General features: G+C 46.2%; 1 protein-coding gene across 4 annotated transcripts in view; it reads left to right on the forward strand.

The window, feature by feature from the left end:
* Window positions 1-13,016, forward strand: part of RBMS2 (RNA binding motif single stranded interacting protein 2) — a 66,814-nt gene that overhangs the window by 37,389 nt on the left and 16,409 nt on the right. For 2 of the 4 annotated variants that reach the window (XM_033138642.1, XM_033138641.1), the window contains exon 2: window positions 9,236-9,426. In XM_033138642.1, the coding sequence (XP_032994533.1) occupies window positions 9,236-9,426 (191 nt within the window). Of the gene's footprint in view, window positions 1-8,551; window positions 8,687-9,235; window positions 9,427-12,516; window positions 12,603-13,016 lie in introns of those variants that run through there. The other 2 variants (XM_033138640.1, XM_033138643.1) reach the window with 2 other exon arrangements.

Below are 13,016 nucleotides of genomic sequence, written 5' to 3' on the forward strand. Positions count from 1 at the left end.
CAGACTCTAAAACAACTTATTGTTCTGATACAACATTTCTTATGAAAACAGACTTGTTGAAAAATAAATGCCATACCCTCCAACATTTCTCTGATGACAATAGGGGTGTCCTATTCTATAATAATAGTTATTATAATCAAAATATTATTTATACCCCACCCATCTAACTGGGTTGCCCCAGCAACTTTGGGTGGCTTCCAAATTACAGTATATAAAAACATTTTAAAAAATTAAAAAAATCTTTCCCTATACAGGGCTGCCTTCAGATGTCTTCTAAAGGTGGTATAGTTACTTGGTCCGGGGGGGGGGGGGTCGCATAACTCCATACCCTCCAGCATTTCTCTGATGAAATAGGGACGTCCTAAGGAAAAGCAGGACATTCCAGGATCAAATCAGAAACCAGGACAGCTTCTGTAAATCTGCCCCCTGGAAAATAGGACACCATGAGGGTCTGCAGTAAACTACAGTTTATGGCCTCCATTTATGGGGGCCTCAAGTCTCGACGCATACTAAAAAAAACTACTAAATTTCAAATTTGACACAACTACTTAAAAAAAAGTAAACAGAATCTTAAAACAGACATTGTTGTTCTGATACAATATTTCGTCTGCAAACAGGCTTGTTGCAAAATATATGCTTTATTTAGATGGTTTGTTTTTAGTTGGTTTTTTGTACCAGTATATTTGCAGAAGGAAAAGTTTATTTTACATTTCCATTGTTGTCCTTGATGTTAGAATAATTTTTTGGTAATGCTATGGGGCCTCGGTATGTCTCGATCTGGCCCTGGGCCTTGGTTTAGAGGCCTGCGGCTGGAGAATGAGCTCTGTGGGCCTGGTGTTTCTTAGAACCTTTTTGGATGTTGATCTGTATCTTCACAGTTGAATGAATGAAACCTTATTGTTTAAAGCCATACACCACCGCAATATAAATACAGCAAACAATCATTCTTGACATATTCCACAGATGACAGATACACAAAAGAAAACAGAAAAGTAATACTCTGCCCTCCCATATGAATCACACATTATCCCTCTACAATAAACTATAGAAGTGTTAAAAATACAACGAGCAAGTTGTATTCTCAGATGTTCCTTGTGCATGAAGTGAAAATGGGAACTGGAGTGAGTGTGACCATGTCAAAATTAAAAAAGCAAGTGAAGAAGTAGGAAACTTCCGGCTGTGCTGCACTTGACAATTGTTAGGTCTTAACCAAATCGGCCTCATACCAGCAAGCCTGCAGGGCTATCCACAGAAGAATATCAATTCCATTTTAATTCACTAACCTACCTGGAAAAATAAAAATGAAATGTCAGCCCATTGCTTCTCGGAGTGGTTTGCAATTTGCTGTTAAAATGTGAAAAGGTGGGAGTTATCCACCCCTCTGCTCAGAGCAGCCCTATGTGCTGTGCTTCCCTGTGACTCTTCTGGGCATGCTTTCTTATTGAAAGGAGGCAGGCAAGCCTGTAGCATTAATTTGCACAAGGAAGCAACAGGCAGCTCTTTCTATAGATGGCTAATTCTGAGTCTCTGTATGGGGAGTTGGTGAACGCTCCTATCACACCTGCTAGGGCAGAATTACCCATTGCAACAGAGACTGGTTGGAAGGAGCTGATGGCTGAGAAATAAACCATGCACAATTGCAGCAGGCAGCCCTCCTCTGTGGGTGGGCGCTCGCAGGAGTCTTTTTAAGTATTTTATTTCTGTTTATTTTTTCGTGTGGCACACTTACATGCCCGGCACTCAGTTTGGGACTTACTAGAGTAAGCGCATATCCACCCACTATGACAAAGTGACGTCTTTATGTTGCATTTGCTCAATGGTTGCTGAAATCAGCTGGATACGGAAAAGGCCTTGTGCTGGAACAGTTGCTGGTTGACGGGAACCAACATATTCTCTATCAATAAAACTAGAGGAAGTGGGGATGTAACGCCACGTTTTGATTCGCAGAACTGAATTGCCCAATAGCACAGACCCTGTGGGAGCCAGCAGCTGTGTCAGATTTCTTTATTTCTGCCTCCCAGTCCTATTTACACTATTTTCCTAAGCCTTGGAGAAGAGTACATAACTAAGCTGAAGTTGCCTGCTATGTTGTAGCAGGAGAAGTAGAAATGGAGGGATTGGTTGGAAGGCCAGAAGGTGAAATGGGGGTTGCTGACAAAGCAGGGACAATAAATATCCAGAGTGCCTGGTCTATGGCACTGATTAAGGTGGCCCATTTTTGAATTTACAAAATTGTAGGCCCCAGAACTATCTCCGTGATTGCATAGGGCATTTCCTGGTCCATGTTGAGATCTGCTCAGAGAAATCAGTGGAGCAACTCATAATCTGGTGAACCGGGTTCGCGCCTCTGCTCCTCCACATGCAACTGCTGCGTGACCTTGGGCTAGTCACACTTCTCTGAAGTCCCTCAGCTCCACTCACCTCACAGAGTGTTTGTTGTGGGGGAGGAAGGGAAAGGAGAATGTTAGCCGCTTTGAGACTCCTTCGGGTAGTGATAAAGCGGGGTATCAAATCCAAACTCTTCAAACACTTCTTCTTCAACCCAATATATTAACACAGCTGTGATTGGGCATGACATGCCCACCCCCAGATAAATTGGGCACGACATGCCCACCCCCAGATAAATTGGTAGCAGCAAAGAAAGGAGTTCTTTTTTCTCTTTCGAAGCCAGGCATTATTCATGTGGGGGGAAATTAAATACTGAAAAACTAAACAAAGTGTTTCAATAACAGCCCTGCCAAATGAAGTTCATGTGCAGTGTTATTCCCTGTATTAGCAACTGTGGCAAGGAGAGCGATTTGTGACAGCTCTGCAGTGTAGTCCACTGAAGATTGCAGGTTGGGGCAAAAGGGCTGTGTGGATTAGCCTACGGGGGAGAGAATGGCTTACAACAAACCTACAATTATTATTATACCTCGGTAGCAGTTTGAGGTTTGGGCTGAAGGGTTCAGAGAATAGCTTGCAAACAACCTTGCAATGTAGCCCACTGTTATTATTACACTATTGCTGGTTGGGCTGTGCTGGAAGAGAGTCGTTTATAACAGCTCTGCAGTGTAGTCCACAGTTAATGTTACAGGTCAGAGCTGGAACTGAGGCTGGTTTCGATTCTTAAGTCAAACACCCTCCATCTATTTTAGATATTTATATTCTACTGAATAGTCATAATGTGTAAAATGCCCTGTAGTTTGCAGCAATCTGGCTAAACCGCCCTCTCAGTTTTCCTCCCCAGTCTAAGGGCTCGTTCACACTTCTGCTTGTTCGGTGCCTAGAAAGGAGTCCTAGAGGTTTTCTGCTTGCCCCATGCTTTCTCAGCATGGATCCGAGCAGTTTTGCATTTGCCCCACAGCTTTCCCCTGGAAAACACACGCTTTACCACTGAATCAGAACAAACGGCAATTCAAGGAAAACTCACTTGCCATTTGGTCTGATTCAGCAGTAAACTTCAGGTTTTCCTGAGGAAAGTGGCAAGGCAGTTGGAGGTGTGGAGAAACCCTCAGTTTCATGCAGGAGCACTGTGCTCAGTTGATCTGCTTGCAGACAGGTTACACTTCTAAATATTCAGAACAAAACCCCTTTCCTCCACACAAACTAAGATCCCAGTATGAAAGAGTAGCAACTCCCATTTTAGCTGTTACCTGTTCTTTTTTTGGGGAAGGGTACCCATTGTCCATATGCAGGCACACTAAAAGGTTGGCTTCCTCAATTGTTTTCTATGGGCAGCTCACAATTCCACATTGGTGAAGGTTTTTTGTTGTTGTTGTTTTAAAAAAGTTGCATTGCAAACCAGAAATTCGAGGCGTGCATCTCTCTTCTGTTTTCACATCTCTGTGAGCTAGGCACAGCCTTCTGGGACAGCGAGCACAGCACCAATCAGATCCTGTGAAGGAACCAGAAGGCGAAGCCAACTTGGCCATTTTTGGCTGGGGATGGGGAGGAGAAGCCCAGCAGCAAAGCAAACTGTTCACCTAATTCGCAAAGCTATAAATAAGTAAGCAAGCAAGCAAGTTGGCCGGGCCAGGAAAAAAAATGACCTTGCCCTCTGCTTTTGTGGCCGATGGCCACAAAGCACAATAATAAACGAACAAACCAGGTAGTGGTTTGTTTGTTTTTGGCTATGCAGCCTGCAAACCTTGACGCAAACCTGGCCCTGCAGCCAGATCAGTTGAATTGCCCTCTGCAACCTAATAGCTAAAACTTACACATCTATCACAGGTGCTTCCAGGAAGCCCACAAATACAACATGAAGTTACTGCCAGCACTCTTGCTTGCCAGCCTACCTGATAACAGGTATTCACAACATGCTCTCGTTGAACCTGAACATTGCATCAAACCTTCACTGCAGATGAGGGAGTTTCAGGAAGTTTTGCTTGCCAATTCAGAGTGCTTCTGGGGGCAAGAAAAGCTGCACCGGCTGAAATTCTCTCTTCTCCTCAGCCATTAAAGGCACAAGGACCCAATCTTCTCTTGCTTTTGATGGCGTTAGTTAACTTGGTGTGCTCCTTAACTCCCATATCTATGGATGTATTCACAATAACAGATTGCTGCTGGGACTGCTGTGCAGTCCTGCTGCTCTAAGGCTTTTGCTTGGCCAGTGGCAGTTTGGTGTACAATGGTTGCATGACCCAGCAGCAGTTGCATGCTGCTTTCTTTGGACTGCTTGAATAGTTCAGGAATAGTATATAACTCCTGTTCTGCTGGGAAGAAATAGCTGTGTGATTCCCTGCTGTCATGCCATCACCCAGTACCTATTGCCAGGGGCAATAGAAGATCATGCCTGGGATTGAAACAGGGTGAGAATAATAATGTACTCCTCACCAAAGCAGGGTGGATAAAAATCTGTTTAAAATTACAGTGACCAGATTTTTAAAAACTAAACCTGAGCAGCTCCCCCCTCCCCAGTTTAAAGTTGGCATTTAACCCAGTTGTATTAACAGTGCAATCATATTCATTGCACTGGGAAAGGCCGTCGATACCATATAACACCGGTCCTGAAAGACCTACATTGGCTCTCAGTACGTTTCCGAGCGCAATTCAAAGTGTTGGTGCTGACCTTTAAAGCCCTAAACGGCTTCGGCCCAGTATACCTGAAAGAGCGTCTCCACCCCCATCATTTAGCCCGGACACTGAGATCCAGCTCCAAGGGCCTTCTGTCAGTTCCCTCACTGTGAGAAGTGAGGTTACAGGGAACCAGGCAGAGGGTCTTCTCAGTAGTGGCGCCCGCCCTGTGGAACACCTTCCCATCAGATGTCAAGGAAATAAACAACTATCTGACTTTTAGAAGACATCTGGAGGCAGCCCTGTTTAGGGAAGTTTTGAATGTTTGATGTTTTATCATGTTTTTAATATTCTGTTGGGAACTGCCCAGTGTGGCTGGGGTATAAATAATTTTGTTGTGTTGTTGTTGTTTGTTTGTTTGTTTGTTTGTTTGTTGTTATTCATGTCTACTCAGACATATGTACCACTGAATTGAGCTGGGCTTTCTCCCAGGTCGGTGGCCATAGGCATAGCTGTCAATCCTCCCTTTTTTTGTCTTCCCTTCTGGGGAGGCTGTCAACCTTCCCCCTATTCCAGCTGTGGCTGGAATAAGGGGATTTCCCGCAAAAAAAGGGAAAGGTTGACAGCTATGGCCATAGGACTGCAGCCTGAATATCTCTTTGCAATAATGATCTCATTTAAAATCAAATCTGACTTTAACATAAACCAGCATGTTAAGCAGAGCAATCCGCACTGGGGCAGAGAACAGAGGGATGGGCTAGAGCGAAACAGTGAATCCACTGTCTGCTGCCCTACTGGCTTGTGCTGGTCAGGACTGTCTATGCCAGCTCCAGACTGGTGCTAGCGGTCCTGAAGATCAGGCCCCTCGGGGGATTCCCATGGCTTTAGATTCCGTGGATCCCCACCCTGAAAGGCACGTTGGGCTTTCTGGCTACTGCTTTTCATCCGTTTGGGTGGTGCTGAGATCACCACCACAGGGGAGTCAGCGGAGAGGCAATTATGCTCCGTCCAGCCCTAGCCCCATCAACATGGAGGGCGTGCATGCATGCGGGCGTGCTAGAATTGCACCGAAAGTCTGCCTTTAAAAACCAAACCCATGAGTACGATGGCCAGATGCATTGTTCATAAGAGGGGAGCTTCAGCAGTTGTAGCGTACATGACAGCAATTAAAGGTACAGGAATCCTATCTGGTTTTGCATCTGGCCACCCTAGAGACAAGTAAACAGAAATCCATTCATTTTCACCATTGCTCATATTGGCTCGTAAGCAGTAAGTAAGTAAGTAAGTAAGTAAGTAAGTAAGTAAATATGTTCAAATGTGGTTGTTTATGCTCCTAGATTGTATAAAGGTTTTAAAGATTGTTTAAAGGTGTTAAACCAATACATTTTTAATTATTGTGGTAGTCGTATAGTAATTTTTATGGTAATATATATACCCTTGTTCTGGAAGTATAACTTGCACAATAGAAAAAAAAATCATTTTAAATCAGTTGTTCAAGTTGATACATTTTTCTTGGAAATTAGAGCATGGATCACAATCACATTTGTTTAAGTTACAGGTAGGTAGCCGTGTTGGTCTGCCATAGTCAAAACAAATAAAAAAATAAAAAAATCCTTCCAGTAGCACCTTAGAGACCAACTAAGTTTGTTGGTCTCTAAGGTGCTACTGGAAGGATTTTATTTATTTTTTACTTTTTTTTGGACATTTGTTTAACTCATCCACCCTGCGCTGATATGGTGGGGGCAAACAGCGCAGTAGTAAAGTGTTTTGCTGTGGGACTTCTTTCTTGAGACGATCGCTTGAAATGTTAGTTGCAACACCGCTTAATAATAAGGTTGTTCGGAAGTGATAAAAGTGCATTTTTCTAATCCTTTTAGTGGATGGTTAACAAGCAGTGTGGGGGGTTCTGGTCCTTGCTAGTGAATTCAAAGTAATCAGGGTGTAGCAGTGAATTAAAAAGAACCTACAACAATCTTTTTTGCATTTCACCCTGCTGTCCTTGCATGTGGGTTCCCCTCCACTCTGACTTTGCTGGTGCTCCTCTGTCTGTTCCTACCCTTTCCAATCCCAGCTTAGGCCTCTCTCGAGCGTTCAGCAGGCCTGCTGGATAGCATAGCAGTTTTGCATTATGAATACCCCACCCAGAATTGTCCCAGTGGGCAGGGCAGACTCGGTGACCTTCAGCCGCACTTAGCAAATGAATGAGGGAACGGAGCGTCTCCGTGCGCGGCCAAACACATGTGCATCTTGTCTAGTCCACACATGCCCCGGAGCAGAGAAAGACTTTGATGCTCACACAACCAGTATTTTAGACTCCTTCCCCTCCTCCTGCAGTCACAAGACCTTGACAGCGGCCTGAGGAACGGGTAATGTTCTGAGACGCCACAAGGATCTCGAAGATGGTTGAGCTGCTGTAGCTGCTTTAGGAAGCAAGCTCGGAAAGATAAAAGAAGAATACTTAGTTGCTCCTCAACGCGTGGAAAAAGGAAATGAAATGTGGAAGGATAGGTATAAGGTTGCCAAGGTATATATACATGAGACCCTGCTTTTGTGTCATTAACAGCAGCTTGATCTGCAGACATTGGCGATAATGTTTATCACCGTCCTGTAAAAAGAAAACAGCTGCTTATTTCTGCAGAACAAGCTTCTGCTAAAGGTGCAGGGAACAGGCCAAGCCAGTTTTTTTTCTGGCCAGTTGGCAACTTTAGTCTTCAAGGGACTTTCCAAATTTTAAAAATATTTTATTCAAAAGGCATAAGGGCATATCTTCATTCCAAACATACCTTGGTTTCCATGCAACTAACTATCTCAGCTTTCCCTAAAGGATCCTGGAAATTGTTGTTTGGTGGTGTTCTGAGAATACTGTTGTCCATAACCCTATTTCATAGAAGTACAATTCCTAGGATTGACTGGCAAGAGGAAATGAGTGTGAATTCACTTGTATGAACCCCCAGTTTACTGCCAAAAGCATCATAACATATTCTTTTTTTTTAAGGGGGCTGGAACAGTGTAGCAGAAGAGCTTTTTTAAAAAAGAAAAGAAAAAAGAAAAGATCAAAATGGTATGGGCAGGAGGGGATGTGTGACTTACGCTGAATTTTGTAAATGGGACATTCAGCTACTGTAGGCAATTTAAATAGTAAACTTTATCAGTGTTTTCCTCAAAGGGGTAAATCTGGATTAAATGGGGGGAATGCAGGCTGGCATTTTGATGTCAATGATGTGTGGGTGCTGTGGAAAATTTGCTTGCCTGAGGAGTACCCATCTCACAGTAAAAACCCACCTGGAAGCACCTTTGGTATCAGGGAATAATGCTGTACATAGCAATCACCAATAAGAATGGACATGCTAACTGAAAGAAGTATTAGATTTTTGCAGCAATAGTGATAAATTGTTGTTCAGGGTACTGAGAAAGTCTTTTGTTAGTTAAAGAAAAGGATTCTCTACAAACACCCCGAGATGAGAATGTTCCAACTAAATTTGCTTGTTGACTGGCGTGATTATGACATCAAAGGTGGCTTGGCCAATGGTAGAGAGGCAGCTACCCCTTCCTTTTTGTGCTCTCTTCTCGGATGGTGGCAGTGTTGGGGGGCTTTTGTTGCATTCAGGGGTTAAGATCCATTGGGAGGGTGGAACTTCTGATCATCCTGGATGAGGAAACCTCCTTACTTCTCCCCATCAGGGGACTGAAGGCAATTGACCAGGGACCTCTTTTGGTCAGGAAGGGTGGTATGAGGGAGAAGGACTCAAAGCTCCCTGAAACAAACTTGGCATAGGCCACCCTGATCTCACAAATGCATGTCGGCTGGTTGATTTTAAAGTAGGGGTGGAAGAAGAGAGGAAATGCTGGTTAGCCCTGTCATCTTTGTCCCAAAAGCCTCTTTATCTGATGCTGTCCAAGACTGGCTGCACCTCAGAGAGCTTATGCAAAAAGGAGACAATTGAGCCTTCTGTCTTCCACCTACTCCCTCTCTCCGCAAGGCATTCTGCACATGTATCTCACAGTTGCAGCTCTCTTTTTTATATACCCTAGAAAGTCATAAGTTTAGGAGGAAGTGAAAGAAAGAGCTGAGTGGGGGCAATTTGGGTTCCACGTTGCTACTCCCATGCCCTTGGAAGTCTAGTCCTATTAGCAAGTTTACTATATGCTGCCCTAAATCTTTTTGACCGTTCCCCGTAATTCATCTGCACCTTCCCGCAAGTCCCAGACCCTCATTTTGTTCTCTTCCTTTGCCCTGCAGCCTTATGTCTCAGTGGCCCAGCAGATGGCACCCCCAAGTCCCAGTGGCAGCAGCAACAACAACAGCAGCAGCAGCAGCAGCGGGCCAGGCGGCGGAGGTGGCGGAGGGGACCAGCTGAGCAAAACGAATCTGTACATCCGGGGCCTACACCCGGGTACCACAGACCAGGACCTTGTCAAGCTGTGCCAACCGTAAGTTACTGGGACGAAGAGACCCGGGAGGGCGGTGTCATGCTGTAAACGGAAGCTGAAAAGAACCGGGTCAATAATTTATTGCCCTCCCGGCCATCTCCATGGCAACCCCTCCCCACCCCAAGTGAAAACCCCAGTCTTAGAGAAGATGCTTTCATCAGCCCCTCTAAGGTCAGGGTTCTCAAATGGAGGCATTAACATTTAAGCCGCCCAGAACGTATTCCCTGCAAGACAGACATCGGCAGTAAACGGCTTTCAGAGATTCCTCCTACGCTTACAAGGGGTGGGGGCTACTGAGTTACCGGTAGATCCAGTGGGACGTCAAGGGCCAACAGGAGGGATTTTAGGGGAAGCAACAACAACAAGAGATCCAGTAATATTACTGCAACTGACAGCATGCTGGATAGCTCAGCTGGTTAGAGCGTGGTGCTAATAATGCCAAGATTGCAGGTTCAATCCCCATATGGGACAGCGGCATATTATTCCTGCATTGCGGTGGTTCGGACTAGATTATCCTCAGGGTCCCTTCTACTTCTTCAGTTCTATGATTCTGTGTGGATTAGGAGGAGAAAGGATCGAAAGGATCGAGTCTTAGGGGTTGGGGGTTGGTTGTGGCCAATGGAGGTTGCTATAGGGAAATCTGCTAAATCAGTAAGGAAGCCTTAGTTATAGTAGGCCAGGACAGGCCAGATCCATGCCATGCTTGCTTATTAGAGCAGACAGATAATTAGAGCAATTCTGCTGCTGCCTACAGATCTCCTGTTGCCTGTGTGTGTGTGTGTGTGTTTGTGCGCGTTCTTCTGGTTTATTTTCCCTCTTGACTCTCTACACCTTTGACTGGCCCCACCCTTCAACTAAACTGGAGCCAAGTCATCAGTGGAAAGGTTGGCTGGCTCTTTGCCTCCTGGCCCATTGAAGACACTCCATGTGGAGAGGTCATGGGACTAGAAGAAGCACAAACTGCTTTCGGCCGTGCCGTTTGCACCTTTCCAATGAGGCCCACTTTATGCCAGTCCTTAAATGCGAGGATGGCAAACGGGCAGCATGGAATCTGTATCCTCACCTCCAGTCCAGGTTTTACAGTCCCCACCAACCCACCATGAAGGGGAGCACCTCCATGCACAACTACGATTACATATTTATTTATACTCCACCTTTTTTCCTTGATGGGACTCAAGTTGGCTTGCGTATAAAAATGAGAACTGCTTAAAAACATAGGAAAGACATTTAAAAAAACAGCTAAACATTGTTAGATGTGAAACGATATGCATGTGTGAAATCTATTAAAGCCATACAAATAATTACAATAAAAACAGCGCGGCACCAGCCTTTCCATTAAAAGCAGTCGGTTCCCAAAAGCCGGTGGAAGGACAAGGAAGGGTTTCCAGAGTCTGGGAGCAGCCACCGAGAAGGCCCTCTCCTGCATCCACACCAAATGTGTCCTGGAGAATGGTGAGACTGAGAGAAGGGCCTCCCCCAAAGATCTCAAAACCAAAACCAGGGCAAGTTCATATGAGGAAATATGGTCTTTCAGGTAGCTTGGACCTAAGCTGTGTTGGGCTTTATAGGTCATAACCAGCACTTTGAATTGCCCCCGGAATTGCCAGTGAAGCTGTTGTTGGATGGGACCAAGAAAGCTGACCAGGGGCACTTACAGACTGTTGCTATTTTGCAGTTAGGATTCAGTCGCATGGGGCAAACTGAGGTTGCACATTTGAAGTAGATTTAGTGCTTTTGTATAACAAAGCCACTCCCTTGCCCTCGCCACTCCAAAATCAGATTTTCTGTGGAAAGGAAAATGCCAGGATAACGCACTGGAAAGTGCAGTATAGCAATTACTTGATGCAGTGTCATATAACCTCCCAGCAAACTCTGTGCAAGCAAATCAGGATGAATGCTCAGTAAGCAGGTTGTCTGGAAGCAACCCATATTTGAGACCCTGCAACTCCTGTGGCATAACATGCCTCCTTGCCTCTGCGATTGAGGGAGCCAGGGCTGTGCGACATCAGAAGGCTGCGTGCAGATGCTGCGGGTGGGGGGGGCACTCATGACCCCGCTGATGTGTTGTGCACATGCCCCGTGGCTTGCAGCGTGACGCAAGCACACCTCTTGGAGTGCGCACATGGCCGCCAGGGAATTTTGAGGGGGGCCGGCCCCTTCCTTGAAATCTTTTCCGGGGCCCTGCCAGATGGGACGGCTGCCTGCCAGTGGTGACCTTTGAGCAATCTTGTTACCCATCACCAATGCTCCAAGGACATAAATGAGCTCAATAACAGCTATAGCAGTTCCTGTTGTTCCAGCTTTGCTGTCCTCTTTTGGGGGCTCTTGTGGACCTCAGCAGTAGTCTGTCTAATACCATAACTCGTGAGTCGCAAGAAATGTCATTTCCTTGGCTTACCCCTGATCTCACGAGTGGCCATGTCAAAGATGGCTGTACCCCAAGTAAATATTATTGCAAGGGATTTTTTGGGGGGCGGTGGCAATTAGGGGGCCTACTAGTGTGCGCATTCACACAGAGAGTACTGCAGTTATGTATTGACACAGAGACGCCTGTGTATTTATGTTCTCTGCCATAGCTTGCCCGATCCCACTTCTCCTTGCCTGGAGAAGACTGAAATAGGCTAGAGTGCTTGAAGCTAAGTGGCTAGGAGGGGCGGGCAGGGGGCTGTTCCTCTCTTACCTCAGCTCACCCCAGCCTGGAATGCTGGATCTGGCCCCAAAGCCACACTTGACAAACACGCCTCCTTCAAAACCAGGAATCTGCCCGGGCTGAGTGTGAGGGACGGGATCTCTGCAAGCTGCTTGTGAGCAGGGGGGAGGAGGTGGGGAAGGGAATGGGGCCTAGAAGTTGAATGCTGGTAGTGGCTCGGAGCTGAGGATTGTGGGTTGCATTCCTGGTTTTGCCACTGCCTTGCATCACTTGCGTGCAGTGCCCCTGCCGCCTCTCGGTTCCCACATCTGCAAAGCAGCAGCCTGCGCCACCACCGCCCTCCCTCCCCGAGCCTGAGATCTCTTCATCGCTGCAACCACAGCGTTCAGTCTGATCCATCCTGCTCTTGAAACCCTGCAGCTGGATTCCCCTGTGTGCTGGCTGGGAGGCGCCAGAACTTGGCTGTTCTTGGCGCCGGTCGGATTTCCTGGGCTTGTCCTTTCCTGGGCAGGAAATCCTGCTCAGGGTGAGCAGGAAGCATTGGGGGGGGGGGGGTTGGGGTTGGAGGGGGCAGCTGGGATGGACTCTGAAGGGTTCAGCGTTGGGGGGAGGGGAAGGAGTATCGGACCCAGTCGCCTGTTTTGAGAAAGGCTAACTGGGTATTGGTGGCTGCGTTCACACCGGGTTTTTGCAATAGGTTGGATATGTTTAAGGCTGCAATCCTGTATACGTTGAGCGGCACTTTCTAAATAAATGCTTTGTGTCCGTAAGGCAGCCGCCCTGGGAGAATCTCCTGCTGAAGTGAGTGGAAATTACTTCTCAATAACCATGCCTGAGATTGGACTGCACCCTTCATATAACAGTAGTATAATAGTAGTTGGAAGAAATGCCAAGGGGTACAAAACATTCCTGGCCGGAGAAGTCAACCCCAGCAGTGTTA

The sequence above is a fragment of the Lacerta agilis genome, chromosome 2 (genome assembly GCF_009819535.1).
Source record: "Lacerta agilis isolate rLacAgi1 chromosome 2, rLacAgi1.pri, whole genome shotgun sequence".
NCBI lineage: Eukaryota > Metazoa > Chordata > Lepidosauria > Squamata > Lacertidae > Lacerta > Lacerta agilis.